The following is a 19,987-nucleotide window of genomic DNA, read 5'->3' on the forward strand; positions in this document are numbered from 1 at the left end:
ACAATTGCTTGCATGTATCTTTCACAACTAGAGAACAGGCAAGAGAAGAGACATGGTCAGTGTCTGTTAGAGAGTCAGAGGGGAGGACTAAATTGGCTTCCCGGTGGTTTAAAGTTCAATGCTTTTGCCACCAGATCCCACTGCCTCCTGCCTGTACTAAACATATTCTATGGAGCAGAATGCGGTGGCACTTTATTTATGGATTATAAGCATCCAATTCTATGAGCAACTATCAACATCATTATCATCATCGTTTTCTAACCTGTGTAGTATTGGACAGTGTCGCAGGGGGTGCTGGACTCTATCCCAGGTAGCTTAGGGCACAAGGCAGGAACAAACCCAGGACAGGGCACCAGTCCATTGCAGGGAGAACACACACACACACACAACCCAACCACACAATATGGCCAATTTAACATTGACGATCGACCTAACTGCATGTCTTTGTACTCTGGGAGGGAATTGAAACACCTCAGACAGACATGGGGAGAACATACAAACTCCACGCAAAAGAGGACTCCTGTTGTGAACCCTGGTCTCCTGATTGCGAGGCAGCAGCACTACCACTACACCACCATTTCTAAATGTAAAGTAGTATGATAAATAAATAATGCTATCTAATACTTGAATGCTTTATAATTAACTATACCATCAGCTCAATAAACTTGCCAGAAGTTATTAATAACACTTCAAATGCAGCAAAAAAAGCATGTTCCATAATTAAAAATAAAAGTATTATAAATAGAGAAATATATGCATTTTCAAAACATGCAAGCGATACATTCCATTTTAAATCTTAGAATATTTCTCATATATTGGTTAAGGACAAATGGCTTAAACTAAATTGGTAACATTTTATATCTCAACATACAGTTCAAGTTATTAAATGTACTTTAAACCTTGTTAACATTATTAAACAGTGCAAAATAGCAAAAACATCATTTAAAATAGTTATTTTTAAAACAATGTAATATCAATAGAATAATTAAGACAGTGTGTGTAACTTAGAATGCTTAAATATTTCATTACTTAAATGAAAACAAACATTTTAATTTGCAGGACAGTAAAATGCAGAAATATTTTTATACCAGATATTATGGAGAGGAGAATTTTAAGTGAAAATACTCAATTAACAGTGCTATCGTGAGTCCATCATAAAAGTGTGTGCTCTCTCCCAGCTCTGCCTTTGAACATCAGCCTAGTACCTCCTGCTGTGATGTTGAATGGAAACTTTCCAGTGACTAAATGTGACAACAGTTGAATTGCTGTTGACAAGCAGATAGCAATACCCGGCACACAGTGATTCATTTTTGTGGCAATACTCCTTGACTCACTGTTTTCTGGGCACAGACCAATGAGATCAAAGCAGCAACACCGCACTTCTAAAGCTGCACTTGTTTTCAAGGTTTTCTATCTATCAACAGATGCAGCATGTTTATTTTTTATAGCAAGCTTCCGCTAATTGGTCATTCAGAAAATATTTAAGAGACCCTTCATTCTATTTTGTAAATTAGTAATCAAATGCAGTAAATTTTCTAAAGAATCTAAACCTTTTAAAAATCAGGATGATTGCCTAGCTATACAGTATCACACATTATCTTCAAGGAATAAGTGTCTTATTAAATATGGTATTCACAAGCTATTGACTCTGTTTTCCATGAACAATCTGACAAAGTAGTTATTTAATGGGCTATTCTTTTACAGTGCATTATATTATTATAATTTTAAAGTCTTCTTACCAGAATAAAATCAGCTATCTGCTTTTCCTTCTACCTCATTTGACTCAGAATTTCACCTGTATCTCAATTTCAATTTTTTTCTTATGTAGTTCTTTTATGCAATTTTACTCAGTGGTGTGACAATAATGAACAAGTTTTTTTTTCTGTAATTTAAAGCTCAGATAATAAATAAAGACTAGATTCATTATTTAAAAAGAATGTGCTCCATAGTGCCAACTAATACATTTCAAGTTTCCCATGAGTATTACACGCTTTATCACAGTTTTCTTGCTTTTCACTTACACTGTCATAAAATAAAAGATTTAATATTGGACATTTCTTCAGGTTATTGGAAACTTCTGACAACCTCTCTCTTCAGAGATGTTTGTCAGTTTTCTTGAGAAAATACACCAGGAGATATAATTTACTAAATATTAACAGTGGTTTACATAGATTGTGGTGCACCAAAATCTGAAAAAATTTACATTTTAAAGAGACAAATTGTTATGCAAGAATGCTACCAGCAAATCCTTGGTCACTACAATGGAGCTTTACATATTAATGCTGCAAAAATGACTGATGTTCATATGATGATAATAAACTGAACTTAATATTTAATAAATACATTTATAAAGAAATAATTAAAAATCAGCGAGTTTTAAAGTTTAAACTTTAACTTTATCAATTTGGTCAAAATAGAAAAAAATTCATTTTTGACAGCTAACCTTGAGCAAAACTGTAAATGGTTTAAAATGATGTGTTTTTCCTATTAATTCATTCTTTTCAGTTTCACTTTTTATTTTAGTTTTAGATGAGCCATTTTTAAAGAAGATATAAAAAAGAAAAAAAAATCAAAGCCTTTAAAAAGAATACTCATATTTATTTACCTGAAACTTAAGAATCTATATTTTCTTTTATTGTGAAATTTATATCATAGATAGATAGATAGATAGATAGATAGATAGATAGATAGATAGATAGATAGATAGATAGATAGATAGATAGATAGATAGATAGATAGATAGATAGATAGATAGATAGATAGATAGATAGATAGATAGATATTTACACAGGAAAAGGACTGAGACCTACCACTCATGAGTGTATTGCAAATGTATCCATTATAAATATAATTCTGTTGTGCCTGGCTTTCTTCTGAAGGTGTGAATTTAGTAAGTATTCTTTGCATCTTCCACAAAGACACTGCTCACAGACACTGCCAGTTTGACTTGACATGTGTTGACTTCCTATTTGCTTTATCTTATTTCTGACCACACCTACATGGCTATCTTGTCTTTGAAAGACAGAAGTGTTGAGAGGGGAGGAGAACACACAGAGCAGCTTGTTGGAAGATGATACACTTCAGTTATTTTGATGTTTACTTAATATTCATAGAATAAATAATGAAAAGACAACACCAGTAACACAACATTGTGCATTGTCATATTTGCAATTACAACAGCTACATTTATTATTTATTAGCATCAGTACTGAATTATTTGTCTTAAATAATTTTATTTTTGTATCATTTATTGTACTGATCTATTAATTCTCACCTTGGTGAAAAACTCACCTTGTTTAGTTCAGGGTGTTGTTCTTCTCCATATTATTATTATTATTATTATTATTATTATTATTATTATTATTATTATTATTATTTACAACTCATTTGAATTAATCATTGACATTTATTATTTCCATAGAAGTGGACCCAGCAGGTACTGTAATGGATGAACCTACCATATGGTTTATGATCAGCAGTTTATTAAGTGATAACAATGCTACTCTCCTTCAACATCAAAAACTTTGACTGCAGTCACTTTGAAAAAAACACTTTACACAAGCCAAACAAGTAAAATCAATGTTCTAGAATTATGCTTTACTTTTATAATGCTTTATTTTTAAAAGAGGTTAAGATTAGGGTTGGTTTAGGGTTATCCCAAAAGGGTTCAGTGGTGTAGTGGCTAACCAGACCTTAAACCGCAGTTATTGACAATTCAACTACTGTCTCTGACTCTCTTTATGACTGTGACAAATTCACATGACAAACTTGGGATACACTTTTTAAATTCACGTGTAAACTACTGCACTTTATCCTGATGTTATAGATTATCCTGGATTAAGACTTTAGCCAATTACATAATAATTAATTTGTAATTTCTCAGAATATAATTTACCGGTAGTCAAAAATGAACAGTAAACTTAAACATTTCCTTGTGTACCTACAGTCTCCTATGTATAAAAGTTAAAAAGAATAAATAAGAAGGCTTGTCAGAAACTGAAAATTGATATGCTATTGTTTGATAACATGTAACAATAACACATCCTACCTCATACCATGTTAAATGTTATAAATTTACTTGTTTGAGAAACAGAGGAATATGAACAGATAATTTCAAACCTCAAAAGTACTAGACTCCATGTTAAACATTTTTTACTTTAGTTTTTACTTTATTCATTTGTGCCTTATTTTGGCTGATAAGTAAACTAATGAATTATTATCCCAGACAAAATAAACAGAAGAAAATACAATTGCCATGTTTAAAGACAAGCGCATACCCTTTCCTAGAAAATGCATGTAAATGCTGGGCGTAGCCTTATCCTTTTATTCCCAAATGTGTCCCAGCCCACAGGTCAGTCAGTCAAGCTTTAATCTTAATGGATCACTGGAATTTCCAGTATTTCTTGCTCAGTTGAAGTAGTTTTTGATAAGGATCACTTAATACATTGGGTATAGTGTTTTGTGAGGGTCACAATGGCTACTCAAATGCAGTAGTATATTTTAGAAGAGGGGCCTGGTGTTATAATGTCAATGTCAACTTTATTTATATAGCACATTTAAAACAAACATAGGAATGCTGTGGCCAAAATATTTTACAATAATAGAATTAAAGAAAAACATACAAGTAACATGAATAACATAAATAGAAATAAAATAAATGAACATAAATAAAATAAATAACAAATAGAAGTAATGTTACATAATCACAATGAGGAAACCATCAGTATTACTGAAAGTTGCGGAATGCAAGTGAATAGAAATGAGTCTTTAATCTAGTTTTAAACAGTTCAATTGTAGACGACTCCTTTATGTGATGAGGTAAAGAGTTCCACAGGTGAGAAGCAGCAGCTGCAAAAGCCCTGTCCCCCTTAGTTTTACACTTGGTACGAGGGACAACAAGAGACAACTGACCAGCAGATCTAATCTCTCTGGATGGCTGGTGTAAAACACACAATTCGGATAAATAGGCAGGAGCAAGCCCATGTAAAGATTTAAAACTAGCAACAAGATTTTAAAATCAACTTGAAAACTGACAGGCAGCCAGTATAAAGAAGCTAATATTGGAGAAATAGAGTCATACTTTCTTGCTCCAACCAGAAAGCGAGCAGCAGCATTCTGGACCAACTGTAACCTGTGTATCAGGGATTTACAGTAAGTTGCAGTAATCAAGGCGAGAAAAGATAAAAGCATGAGTAGCTTTCTCAAGATCCCTATAAGATAAAGAAGGCTTGATCTTACCTAATAGACGAAGCTGGAAAAAGCAACTCTTGACTACACAATTAACTTGTTTCTCAAAAGAGAGGTTACTATCAAAGATAACACCTAGATTGCAGATTTGAGGTTTGCAAAAGACAGAGAAAGAGCCAAGAAGTCCAAGACCAATGAACTGCATTCTCATGTATGTGATTCCCAATGTATGCTCATTGTATTAATTCATTAAAAAAAGAGTACTACCTGAAATAAAATAACTTAAGCATGATATCATTTTGCAGGCAATAAACCATTAAATACTTTATTTCAGTGCCTGATTATTTAAAGATTCAGGTTCATTAACATAAAGTGTACCTACCAGTCTTGTCCTCATACTGCTGAAACAGACTAATGGCAAGAAAATATAACAGAGAAGAAGGACAGTTTTAAACAGAAACTTGAATTGTAAAGCTGTTTACTTTTTTGCACACTTTCTTGTCAATGGAGGTCATATATGAAAGGCTATATATAATAAAATTTGATTTTGTTCAAGCCATTTATAGTAAATTGTCTTGAGACAGTGGTTTATAATAAATTTTAAAAGGATATGGTGACACCACAAGAATCCATCATATCATATCATATAAATTTCAAACATGCCTACTCCCAGCAGGAAGGTAATAAACAATGCCATACAGTAGGACAGTCCATTACAGGGTCAAGTAGGAATTTCCAGTTCACCTAATCTACACATCTTTGATGATGTGTAAGGAAAAATGAACTACCTGGAGGAAAACATTTACAGACACAGAGACAATGTGTTAACTCCCCATGGCCATCATCAGGGCAAAAGATTCAAATTAAGATGCTGAATCTGAGAAGCAACAATACTAACCAACGTGTGTGTAAAAATAGGCAAGTATTAAACAGTTAATCTCTAAATCAAAAGGAACTGCACAATTCCCAGTGGTTAGTTCTACTACAGCCCCAGAAACCTTCATTAGATTGCCCACCCAGCCTCTGTAAGCTTTTTACACATTTTCACCATGTCTTTGTGGCTTTGCACTTAATATTTTACAACCCAATTGTACTGACTGCACCAGGCAGCAGCATTGTGGGAAGAGAAATGGAATCAGGAGATGAATGTGGCATAATAAACTGGCTAAGGTGTCAAATCCAGGAGAGTGAAATTCAAGTAGCAGGGCCCAGAACACGAGACAAAAGTCATAGTCAATATTCAAAAAAGAGTGAAATCCAAGAATGTACACGTAAACTGAGCCAAAACATAAAAATCGAAGATTGTGGTCAGAGGGACAAAAAAAAAGTTCAGAACCAAAATTCAAATTAAGATTTAAAGAACCTAGCACTGGATTTTCAGGATATATCCATAAACTTGGAAGTGTCCAAGCTTTATACCTATGACCCAGTGCTTAGAAAAAGAGACCACATAGACCACAAAATTGCAAGCAGGAGAAAGTAATCTGTTTGTAACATAGAGAAAACACCTCAAGTCTAAAAATAAATTAACAGCTATATTCATTGATCTGTAAAATCCCAAAATTATTTCAAATATTTTAGAAGCCAAGGAATCTATATATATAAGGTCTGTGTGTTTGTGTCCCTCCAAGCAATCTGAATGATCAGTTGTCTTTGGTGATGCAATCAAAAGAGGAAGTCCAAGTGTGAGACGCAAGATGAGGAGTAAAGGCTTGGGGGGCACACCTTCAATGATGAAAATAATGATAGAGTCTGAAATGCAGGCGATATAGGAGCACGCTTGAGTGAGGGATCACTGGTCAAGAGAAGATCAGACACATGAAGATTCTGAGAAAAGGCACTGAAGGTACACTTAGGGTAAGAGATATCAAATATTTCTAAATGATTCTATTACCTGTCTTTGACAGGTAACTTTATAAAATTAAAAACAAAAGCCAGATCATGACACCAAAGAAGTGAAGATTAACTTGAATTGGCATGAGTGAGTGTGCAAGTGTGTGTGTGAGTGTGTGCGTGTTTGTAAGTGTGCCCTTTAAAGGATGGGCATCCTATTCAAGGACGATTTCTGTCTTACTAGCCAGTGCTACAGGGATAATCTGTAGCACCTTTCAACACTGTGATTCAAAAAACACAAATTCAGGTAATTGACTGATGTATAAAAATTTGCATGTGCTAACAATTCACGGTTTTGGACATTTAATTGTATCTGTCTTCATTCAATTTTTTACTGTAACACCGCTTGTTTTGTATACTACAAATTCAGCACCTGTGCCGTTTTCTTGCTATAAGGCACATTTCATCTCACTCGTCTTTGAAAAAAGTTTGAAACTTATGCAGCACAAGTGAGCCTGTACAAACCAGGGTACTGCTGTTGGTGCCCATGCAATCTGTGGTGCTTCTTGCTAATCTTGTGCCTTTGTTCACTTAATTAAATATCTGTGTAATCTTGAAAAATGTCTCCAAAAAGGTAGAAAAAAGTGAAAGCACTTGAAAGGGTAGTGTAATTTCATTTTTTTTTTTTTTTTTTGCATATATTTTATAACCAGATTTTGTTTTGACACAGGACCACAGTGCTGATAGCTAGGGAGGCAAGCCTCTCCTCTGCACAAGAGCTGTGACAAGTCTGTTCATATCTCAGACTTAGGCTAATATGCAAAAACAGTCCTGCTATTAACCTCATTAACAGAAAGAGCTGTTTTGTAACACTGGTAATCATAAACCTCTTTTACATATGGAATCCAGGAAGTTACTGAGTTGACAAATCTAGATAATGTTATAAGGATTAGCTTGTTTAGACTTGTTAGCAAAACTAACTATAGGGTTCACATGTACGGTAACAGAAAACTAAGTTTATGAGCAGTGATGGCTGTACACTATCTATCTATCTATCTATCTATCTATCTATCTATCTATCTATCTATCTATCTATCTATCTATCTATCTATCTATCTATCTATCTATCTATCTATCTATCTATCTATCTATCTATCTATCTATCTATCTATCACATAAATGTATTTGAAACATCAGCACAATGGAATAGTGAATAATAATGCTACCTTACAAATCTGGCTCCAATGAGTTTCAATTAAACATCTAGCCATTGTCCAAAGGGGCTTTTCCCTTTTTGGTGAATATTCTTCCTTTCCTCCCACATCCCCCAAAGGCATGCAGGTTAGGTTAATTGAGAACTCTAAGCCTTGTGCAAGTGTGAAAGTACATGTTGTCACACACGTGTGTGTAGGGGGCATCTTCAGAGCTTGTATATTAATGGTAATACCTCCCCAAGCAGTGGGTTACCGCTATCTTTTACACCATTTCCCTTTTCTGCCTACAAAATGGAAGAAAAAAGGATTGAGAAATTTTGACATCACTTACACGCTCACAGAAAGTCTTGAACCTTCCAGTGATATAAAGAGTAGCATCACCTGAAGTTAGCAGCTATTCTAGGGAGTCCTACCTGGAAAGACACACAACGCAGCACTGGCTGAATTCTTTTTCAAATGTTTTTAGCTCTTCTTGGCTTTAAGAACCTGACAATTAAATGGGGCTTACTGGCTGGTGCCCCAAAAGTTTATCTGTGTTCTCTGTTTTTGTTACAGTGCGTATATAAATAGGCCCTACTATGGTTGTACCCTGTTCAAAGATGGTTCTTGCTTTGCGTCTAATGCATGCCCCTAGGATACACTCCAGCCCTCTGTAACCCTGAAAATAATCAAGTAGGTTTGAAAAGATATTGCAAATGTCCTTGAGCTACAAACACATTCAAAACCGCTGCTTCACTGCTACCTGAGCACACCTCTACTTTGTGAAGTGGACCTCAGTGGCCCTGAAATGGTTATGTCTGGTGGTAACAAAGCTCTATGAATTCCTGCATAGCATTTAAAGTGGGATTCCTATTACAGAACCTGTCCAATTTCAACATACTTGTCAAACAGCTGTTAAACAATGTGAAATAACTGGGATAGTCATATAATTTTTATACATTACCATACAGTTTTTTTTATTCCAGCAGTTTCCTTGTTTTGTTTCACTCATAAATAGCAGAGGGAGGTTTTATTGGATTTGTACTACATCTTAAAATTGCAAAGAATCTTGACTTCCTAGGTTAGCCTGCATAAGTTGGCAATATACAATTTAAAGACAGAGAAGGGGCAAGTCCAGTGAGGCAACAAGTCTTCAAGTTGTCTGTTTATTATTTTTTAATTGGATTCTCCCTGTAATTATTCCTGCCATCCCAAGCAGTTCCTTGTGGTTCCAACCTTCTTCTTAATCAGAATCAAATTGCCTCCATTAATTGAATACTTTAACATAATCTGATGGCTTGTTGTCACTGTCATTTAGAAGTAGCACCTAATAGTAAGTGTTTTGATTTTCAAGGCAGGGAAATTTTCTTGTCATATATTTAAAATTTAAAGGAGTCCACTACTTTCTTTCGTTGTGTTTGCTTAATTTGAATTCAGCTGTGTTCTCTTGTCTCAGATACTGGAATAATTAATAAACAGGTGTGCATGGGAATATACATGTGTTTATAATTAATTAGTTGCTTTCAAAAAAATGATAGAAACAATTATAGTGATGAGCAAAGCAGGGAAGTTTTGATTCACGTAGTTATGCGAAATTGACGCTATATTAATTTTATAGGATTTTATAGGATTTAGCAATTATGAAATCTAAAACTAACTAAATGCTTGTTTGAAGATATTAAGGGTTTTTTTCAGTAGATAACAAGGAGCACTGCTTTCTTAAGCCTCATACACATTTCTATGTTTACCTGTGTTCTTTTCTGCATTTTATTTACAGTATTGTGGAGGGGTGCAGTACTTTTTTTAAAAACATGTAACATGCTACATGATTTCAATAGGAAGACACACTAAAATGCACCATCATGCACATTACTGTGTTTTCTCCCCAGGAAACCTCTGCCAAATCCTGAACCCCCTAGTGTTGCCTTATTCAAGTTGAGGATATTTGCACTTCTGGGATTTTTTTTTTTCACTAGACATCATTATTTAAATACTGAATGACAAAGCAGATGCATGTAGAATTAATGCATGAAAACAGACAAGAAGACTGTGGGTCAGGTCATATCAGGTTGGGCAGCAGGCACTGGTACAGTGCGTTGCCACACCGACCACACGACTGAACACTTCAGGATCCTGGTTGGCAACCCCCCACGCAGATATGTGGTCCAGCCTCCCCCTGCAGAAACAACCATCTATTTGCCACAGCCAGGTGTTACATGGGCATCCCATTGGTCTAGCTACTTGGGTCCTCAGCAATGAGGATCCTACAATCTAGATCAGCCTCTGGGAATCACGCCACATGGCCGTAGTGCCATAACTGATGCTCCCTCATGATGCAGGCAATGGATAGATAGATAGATAGATAGATAGATAGATAGATAGATAGATAGATAGATAGATAGATAGATAGATAGATAGATAGATAGATAGATAGATAGATAGATAGATACTTTATTAATCCCAAGGGGAAATTCACATACTCCAGCAGCAGCATACTGATAAAAAAAGTGATAAAAATGCAGGTATAACAGGCAATAACTTTGTATGATGTTAACGTTTACACTCCCGGGTGGAATTGAAGAGTCGCATAGTTTGGGGGAGGAACGATCTCCTCAGTCTGTCAGTGGAGCAGTACAGTGACAGCAGTCTGTCGCTGAAGCTGCTCCTCTGTCTGGAGATGATACTGTTTAGTGGATGCAGTAGATACTCCATGATTGACAGGAGCCTGCCACAGATGTCAAACTGTCCAGCTCCGTGCCTACAATAGAGCCTGCCTTCCTCACCAGTTTGTCCAGGCGTGAGGCGTCCCTCTTCTTTATGCTGCTTCCCCGGCACACCAGAGGGCGCTCACCACAACTGTCTGATAGAACATCTGCAGCAGCTTATTGCAGATGTTGAAGGACACCAGCCTTCTAAGGAAGTATAGTCGGCTCTGTCCTCTCTTGCACAGAGCATCAGTATTGGCAGTCCAGTCCAATTTATCATCCAGCTGCACTCCCAGGTATTTATAGGTCTGTACCCTCTGCACACAATCTGATGACCCTCTGATGATCACGGGGTCCAGGAGGGGCCTGGTCCTCCTAAAATCCACCACTAGCTCCTTGGTTTTGCTGGTGTTCAGGTGTAGGTGGTTTGAGTCACACCATTTAACAAAGTCCTTGATTAGGTTCCTATACTCTTCCTCCTGCCCACTCCTGATGCAGTCCACGATAGCAGTGTCGTCAGCGAAATTTTGCACATGGCAGGACTCTGAGTTGTATTGGAAGTCTGATGTATATAGGCTAAACAGGACCAGAGAAAGTACAGTCCCCTGCAGCGCTCCTGTGCTGCTGACCACAATGTCAGACCTGCAGTTCCCGAGACGCACATACTGAGGTCTGTCTGTAAGATAGTCCACGATCCATGCTACCAGGTATGAATCTACTCCCATCTCTGTCAGCTTGACCCTAAGGAGCAGAGGTTGGATGGTGTTGAAGGCACTAGAGAAGTCCAGAAACATAATTCTTACAGCACCACTGCCTCTGTCCAAGTGGGAGAGGGATTGGTGTAGCATGTAGATGTTGGCATCCTCCACTCCCACCTTCTCCTGGTATGCAAACTGCAGAGGGTCAAGGGCGTGGTGGCCCTGTGGCCTCAGGTGGTGAAGCAGCAGCCGCTCCATGGTCTTCATCACATGTGATGTTAGAGCAACAGGCTGGAAGTCATTCAGCTCACTAGGACGTGATACATTTGGGACTGGGGTGATGCAAGATGTTTTCCAAAGCCTCAGGACTCTCCCCTGTTCCAGGCTCAGGTTGAAGATGCGCTGTAGAGGACTCCCCAGCTCCAACGCACAGGCCTTCAGCAGTCGTGGCGATACTCCATCTGGACCCGCTGCTTTGCTGGCACAAAGTCTCTTCAGCTCTCTACTTACCTGGGCTGCTGTAATTGTGGGGGAAGGGAAACTCTCTCCTATGCTGGTATCAGCAGAAGGATGGGTGGAGGGTACAGTACTCTGAGGTGAGAGTGGGTTAGGGTTGTCAAACCTGTTAAAGAAGTTATTCATCAGGTTTGCTCTCTCCATGTCTCTCTCGATGGTGGCACCCCACTTTTCTGTACTGCTCCTTTGCTGCCCTGAGCTGGACTCGGAGTTCCTTCTGCACGCACTTGAGCTCATGCTTCTAATGTGCCTCTTTCTGGACTCTGTGAGGAACCGCTCGTTCGACACAAAGTCAAATTTTGGTTTTGCAACTTTGTGTGTGAATAGCAGAAACTTTGTAGGATGTGAAATGCAATTCATTTAGAACTTTTCACACAGAGTTTCGCTGCAAACTCAGTTTCTCAAGGATCATTTCGCTCATTGCTAAACACATATGGAAACACTACCTCAGAGTCCAGAGTTAGTTTCTGCATTTTGCAAGATACTGCTGTGGTACATCATGGCTCCCTGCACACCTAAGACTGAATCTCGAGTAACCTGAACTTGATTTTTTAATTAAATGGTTTGAGGGAAGAGCCTATCATGGTATGATGAGGCTTAAGGCAGGTTTCAACCCTAAAAATGAGTGCAGTGAAGCTCATACTGGCAGTATTTTCAGTCTCTTAATTATGCTAACTAATATACAGCAAGTCGGCATGGTGGCTCAGTGGTAGTGCTGCTGCCACCCAGTAAGTGTTCGCTTCCTGGGTCCTCCCTGCATGGAGTTTGCATGTTCTCCCCGTGTCTGCATGGGTTTCCTCTGGGTGCTCCTGTTTCCTCCCACAGTCCAAAGACATGTGGGCTAGGTGTATTGGCGATTCTAAATTGGCCTTAGTGTGTGCTTGGTGTGTGAGTTTATGTGTATGTGTGTGTCCTGCGGTGGGTCCTTGTGCCCTGTGTTGGCTGAGATTGGCTTCAGCAGACCCCGTGACCCTGTGTTCGGATTCAGCGGGTTGAAAAATGGATGGATGGATGGAATATACAGCAATAATCTGCACATGAAAAGGAAAGCTGGTGCTAAAATGCACCATCATGCACATTACTGTGTTTTCTCCCCAGGAAACCTCTGCCAAATCCTGAACCCCCTAGTGTTGCCTTATTCAAGTTGAGGATATTTGCACTTCTGGGATTTTTTTTTTTCACTAGACATCATTATTTAAATACTGAATGACAAAGCAGATGCATGTAGAATTAATGCATGAAAACAGACAAGAAGACTGTGGGTCAGGTCATATCAGGTTGGGCAGCAGGCACTGGTACAGTGCGTTGCCACACCGACCACACGACTAAACACTTCAGGATCCTGGTTGGCAACCCCCCACGCAGATATGTGGTCCAGCCTCCCCCTGCAGAAACAACCATCTATTTGCCACAGCCAGGTGTTACATGGGCATCCCATTGGTCTAGCTACTTGGGTCCTCAGCAATGAGGATCCTACAATCTAGATCAGCCTCTGGGAATCACGCCACATGGCCGTAGTGCCATAACTGATGCTCCCTCATGATGCAGGCAATGGATAGATAGATAGATAGATAGATAGATAGATAGATAGATAGATAGATAGATAGATAGATAGATAGATAGATAGATAGATAGATAGATAGATAGATAGATAGATAGATAGATAGATAGATAGATAGATAGATACTTTATTAATCCCAAGGGGAAATTCACATACTCCAGCAGCAGCATACTGATAAAAAAAGTGATAAAAATGCAGGTATAACAGGCAATAACTTTGTATGATGTTAACGTTTACACCCCCGGGTGGAATTGAAGAGTCGCATAGTTTGGGGGAGGAACGATCTCCTCAGTCTGTCAGTGGAGCAGTACAGTGACAGCAGTCTGTCGCTGAAGCTGCTCCTCTGTCTGGAGATGATACTGTTTAGTGGATGCAGTAGATACTCCATGATTGACAGGAGCCTGCCACAGATGTCAAACTGTCCAGCTCCGTGCCTACAATAGAGCCTGCCTTCCTCACCAGTTTGTCCAGGCGTGAGGCGTCCCTCTTCTTTATGCTGCTTCCCCGGCACACCAGAGGGCGCTCACCACAACTGTCTGATAGAACATCTGCAGCAGCTTATTGCAGATGTTGAAGGACACCAGCCTTCTAAGGAAGTATAGTCGGCTCTGTCCTCTCTTGCACAGAGCATCAGTATTGGCAGTCCAGTCCAATTTATCATCCAGCTGCACTCCCAGGTATTTATAGGTCTGTACCCTCTGCACACAATCTGATGACCCTCTGATGATCACGGGGTCCAGGAGGGGCCTGGTCCTCCTAAAATCCACCACTAGCTCCTTGGTTTTGCTGGTGTTCAGGTGTAGGTGGTTTGAGTCACACCATTTAACAAAGTCCTTGATTAGGTTCCTATACTCCTCCTCCTGCCCACTCCTGATGCAGTCCACGATAGCAGTGTCGTCAGCGAAATTTTGCACATGGCAGGACTCTGAGTTGTATTGGAAGTCTGATGTATATAGGCTAAACAGGACCGGAGAAAGTACAGTCCCCTGCAGCGCTCCTGTGCTGCTGACCACAATGTCAGACCTGCAGTTCCCGAGACGCACATACTGAGGTCTGTCTGTAAGATAGTCCACGATCCATGCTACCAGGTATGAATCTACTCCCATCTCTGTCAGCTTGACCCTAAGGAGCAGAGGTTGGATGGTGTTGAAGGCACTAGAGAAGTCCAGAAACATAATTCTTACAGCACCACTGCCTCTGTCCAAGTGGGAGAGGGATTGGTGTAGCATGTAGATGTTGGCATCCTCCACTCCCACCTTCTCCTGGTATGCAAACTGCAGAGGGTCAAGGGCGTGGTGGCCCTGTGGCCTCAGGTGGTGAAGCAGCAGCCGCTCCATGGTCTTCATCACATGTGATGTTAGAGCAACAGGCTGGAAGTCATTCAGCTCACTAGGACGTGATACATTTGGGACTGGGGTGATGCAAGATGTTTTCCAAAGCCTCAGGACTCTCCCCTGTTCCAGGCTCAGGTTGAAGATGCGCTGTAGAGGACTCCCCAGCTCCAACGCACAGGCCTTCAGCAGTCGTGGCGATACTCCATCTGGACCCGCTGCTTTGCTGGCACAAAGTCTCTTCAGCTCTCTACTTACCTGGGCTGCTGTAATTGTGGGGGAAGGGAAACTCTCTCCTATGCTGGTATCAGCAGAAGGATGGGTGGAGGGTACAGTACTCTGAGGTGAGAGTGGGTTAGGGTTGTCAAACCTGTTAAAGAAGTTATTCATCAGGTTTGCTCTCTCCATGTCTCTCTCGATGGTGGCACCCCACTTTTCTGTACTGCTCCTTTGCTGCCCTGAGCTGGACTCGGAGTTCCTTCTGCACGCACTTGAGCTCATGCTTCTAATGTGCCTCTTTCTGGACTCTGTGAGGAACCGCTCGTTCGACACAAAGTCAAATTTTGGTTTTGCAACTTTGTGTGTGAATAGCAGAAACTTTGTAGGATGTGAAATGCAATTCATTTAGAACTTTTCACACAGAGTTTCGCTGCAAACTCAGTTTCTCAAGGATCATTTCGCTCAATGCTAAACACATATGGAAACACTACCTCAGAGTCCAGAGTTAGTTTCTGCATTTTGCAAGATACTGCTGTGGTACATCATGGCTCCCTGCACACCTAAGACTGAATCTCGAGTAACCTGAACTTGATTTTTTAATTAAATGGTTTGAGGGAAGAGCCTATCATGGTATGATGAGGCTTAAGGCAGGTTTCAACCCTAAAAATGAGTGCAGTGAAGCTCATACTGGCAGTATTTTCAGTCTCTTAATTATGCTAACTAATATACAGCAAGTCGGCATGGTGGCTCAGTGGTAGTGCTGCTGCCTCCCAGTAAGTGTTCGCTTCCTGGGTCCTCCCTGCATGGAGTTTGCATGTTCTCCCCGTGTCTGCATGGGTTTCCTCTGGGTGCTCCTGTTTCCTCCCACAGTCCAAAGACATGTGGGCTAGGTGTATTGGCGATTCTAAATTGGCCTTAGTGTGTGCTTGGTGTGTGAGTTTATGTGTATGTGTGTGTCCTGCGGTGGGTCCTTGTGCCCTGTGTTGGCTGAGATTGGCTTCAGCAGACCCCCGTGACCCTGTGTTCGGATTCAGCGGGTTGAAAAATGGACGGATGGATGGAATATACAGCAATAATCTGCACATGAAAAGGAAAGCTGGTGCTAAAATGCACCATCATGCACATTACTGTGTTTTCTCCCCAGGAAACCTCTGCCAAATCCTGAACCCCCTAGTGTTGCCTTATTCAAGTTGAGGATATTTGCACTTCTGGGATTTTTTTTTTTCACTAGACATCATTATTTAAATACTGAATGACAAAGCAGATGCATGTAGAATTAATGCATGAAAACAGACAAGAAGACTGTGGGTCAGGTCATATCAGGTTGGGCAGCAGGCACTGGTACAGTGCGTTGCCACACCGACCACACGACTAAACACTTCAGGATCCTGGTTGGCAACCCCCCACGCAGATATGTGGTCCAGCCTCCCCCTGCAGAAACAACCATCTATTTGCCACAGCCAGGTGTTACATGGGCATCCCATTGGTCTAGCTACTTGGGTCCTCAGCAATGAGGATCCTACAATCTAGATCAGCCTCTGGGAATCACGCCACATGGCCGTAGTGCCATAACTGATGCTCCCTCATGATGCAGGCAATAGATAAATAGATAGATAGATAGATAGATAGATAGATAGATAGATAGATAGATAGATAGATAGATAGATAGATAGATAGATAGATAGATAGATAGATAGATAGATAGATAGATAGATAGATAGATAGATAGATAGATAGATACTTTATTAATCCCAAGGGGAAATTCACATACTCCAGCAGCAGCATACTGATAAAAAAAGTGATAAAAATGCAGGTATAACAGGCAATAACTTTGTATGATGTTAACGTTTACACCCCCGGGTGGAATTGAAGAGTCGCATAGTTTGGGGGAGGAACGATCTCCTCAGTCTGTCAGTGGAGCAGTACAGTGACAGCAGTCTGTCGCTGAAGCTGCTCCTTTGTCTGGAGATGATACTGTTTAGTGGATGCAGTAGATACTCCATGATTGACAGGAGCCTGCCACAGATGTCAAACTGTCCAGCTCCGTGCCTACAATAGAGCCTGCCTTCCTCACCAGTTTGTCCAGGCGTGAGGCGTCCCTCTTCTTTATGCTGCTTCCCCGGCACACCAGAGGGCGCTCACCACAACTGTCTGATAGAACATCTGCAGCAGCTTATTGCAGATGTTGAAGGACACCAGCCTTCTAAGGAAGTATAGTCGGCTCTGTCCTCTCTTGCACAGAGCATCAGTATTGGCAGTCCAGTCCAATTTATCATCCAGCTGCACTCCCAGGTATTTATAGGTCTGTACCCTCTGCACACAATCTGATGACCCTCTGATGATCACGGGGTCCAGGAGGGGCCTGGTCCTCCTAAAATCCACCACTAGCTCCTTGGTTTTGCTGGTGTTCAGGTGTAGGTGGTTTGAGTCACACCATTTAACAAAGTCCTTGATTAGGTTCCTATACTCCTCCTCCTGCCCACTCCTGATGCAGTCCACGATAGCAGTGTCGTCAGCGAAATTTTGCACATGGCAGGACTCTGAGTTGTATTGGAAGTCTGATGTATATAGGCTAAACAGGACCGGAGAAAGTACAGTCCCCTGCAGCGCTCCTGTGCTGCTGACCACAATGTCAGACCTGCAGTTCCCGAGACGCACATACTGAGGTCTGTCTGTAAGATAGTCCACGATCCATGCTACCAGGTATGAATCTACTCCCATCTCTGTCAGCTTGACCCTAAGGAGCAGAGGTTGGATGGTGTTGAAGGCACTAGAGAAGTCCAGAAACATAATTCTTACAGCACCACTGCCTCTGTCCAAGTGGGAGAGGGATTGGTGTAGCATGTAGATGTTGGCATCCTCCACTCCCACCTTCTCCTGGTATGCAAACTGCAGAGGGTCAAGGGCGTGGTGGCCCTGTGGCCTCAGGTGGTGAAGCAGCAGCCGCTCCATGGTCTTCATCACATGTGATGTTAGAGCAACAGGCTGGAAGTCATTCAGCTCACTAGGACGTGATACATTTGGGACTGGGGTGATGCAAGATGTTTTCCAAAGCCTCAGGACTCTCCCCTGTTCCAGGCTCAGGTTGAAGATGCGCTGTAGAGGACTCCCCAGCTCCAACGCACAGGCCTTCAGCAGTCGTGGCGATACTCCATCTGGACCCGCTGCTTTGCTGGCACAAAGTCTCTTCAGCTCTCTACTTACCTGGGCTGCTGTAATTGTGGGGGAAGGGAAACTCTCTCCTATGCTGGTATCAGCAGAAGGATGGGTGGAGGGTACAGTACTCTGAGGTGAGAGTGGGTTAGGGTTGTCAAACCTGTTAAAGAAGTTATTCATCAGGTTTGCTCTCTCCATGTCTCTCTCGATGGTGGCACCCCACTTTTCTGTACTGCTCCTTTGCTGCCCTGAGCTGGACTCGGAGTTCCTTCTGCACGCACTTGAGCTCATGCTTCTAATGTGCCTCTTTCTGGACTCTGTGAGGAACCGCTCGTTCGACACAAAGTCAAATTTTGGTTTTGCAACTTTGTGTGTGAATAGCAGAAACTTTGTAGGATGTGAAATGCAATTCATTTAGAACTTTTCACACAGAGTTTCGCTGCAAACTCAGTTTCTCAAGGATCATTTCGCTCATTGCTAAACACATATGGAAACACTACCTCAGAGTCCAGAGTTAGTTTCTGCATTTTGCAAGATACTGCTGTGGTACATCATGGCTCCCTGCACACCTAAGACTGAATCTCGAGTAACCTGAACTTGATTTTTTAATTAAATGGTTTGAGGGAAGAGCCTATCATGGTATGATGAGGCTTAAGGCAGGTTTCAACCCTAAAAATGAGTGCAGTGAAGCTCATACTGGCAGTATTTTCAGTCTCTTAATTATGCTAACTAATATACAGCAAGTCGGCATGGTGGCTCAGTGGTAGTGCTGCTGCCTCCCAGTAAGTGTTCGCTTCCTGGGTCCTCCCTGCATGGAGTTTGCATGTTCTCCCCGTGTCTGCATGGGTTTCCTCTGGGTGCTCCTGTTTCCTCCCACAGTCCAAAGACATGTGGGCTAGGTGTATTGGCGATTCTAAATTGGCCTTAGTGTGTGCTTGGTGTGTGAGTTTATGTGTATGTGTGTGTCCTGCGGTGGGTCCTTGTGCCCTGTGTTGGCTGAGATTGGCTTCAGCAGACCCCCGTGACCCTGTGTTCGGATTCAGCGGGTTGAAAAATGGATGGATGGATGGAATATACAGCAATAATCTGCACATGAAAAGGAAAGCTGGTGCTAAAATGCACCATCATGCACATTACTGTGTTTTCTCCCCAGGAAACCTCTGCCAAATCCTGAACCCCCTAGTGTTGCCTTATTCAAGTTGAGGATATTTGCACTTCTGGGATTTTTTTTTTTCACTAGACATCATTATTTAAATACTGAATGACAAAGCAGATGCATGTAGAATTAATGCATGAAAACAGACAAGAAGACTGTGGGTCAGGTCATATCAGGTTGGGCAGCAGGCACTGGTACAGTGCGTTGCCACACCGACCACACGACTAAACACTTCAGGATCCTGGTTGGCAACCCCCCACGCAGATATGTGGTCCAGCCTCCCCCTGCAGAAACAACCATCTATTTGCCACAGCCAGGTGTTACATGGGCATCCCATTGGTCTAGCTACTTGGGTCCTCAGCAATGAGGATCCTACAATCTAGATCAGCCTCTGGGAATCACGCCACATGGCCGTAGTGCCATAACTGATGC

The 19,987-nt window shown here is 41.0% G+C and overlaps 1 protein-coding gene across 2 annotated transcripts in view; it reads right to left on the reverse strand.

Moving 5' to 3' along the window:
• Positions 1 to 19,987, reverse strand: part of asb11 (ankyrin repeat and SOCS box containing 11) — a 97,400-nt gene that overhangs the window by 37,630 nt on the left and 39,783 nt on the right. Inside the window, exon 1 of one of the 2 annotated variants that reach the window (XM_051927127.1) lies at positions 2,811 to 2,941. The exons of the other annotated variant lie outside the window; for it this stretch is intronic. Within the exon in view, the coding sequence (XP_051783087.1) occupies positions 2,811 to 2,907 (97 nt within the window). The 5' untranslated portion in view covers positions 2,908 to 2,941. Of the gene's footprint in view, positions 1 to 2,810; positions 2,942 to 19,987 lie in introns of those variants that run through there. 2 annotated transcript variants of the gene reach the window in all.

The sequence above is a fragment of the Erpetoichthys calabaricus genome, chromosome 4, assembly GCF_900747795.2.
Source record: "Erpetoichthys calabaricus chromosome 4, fErpCal1.3, whole genome shotgun sequence".
Classification (NCBI taxonomy): Eukaryota; Metazoa; Chordata; class Cladistia; order Polypteriformes; family Polypteridae; genus Erpetoichthys; species Erpetoichthys calabaricus.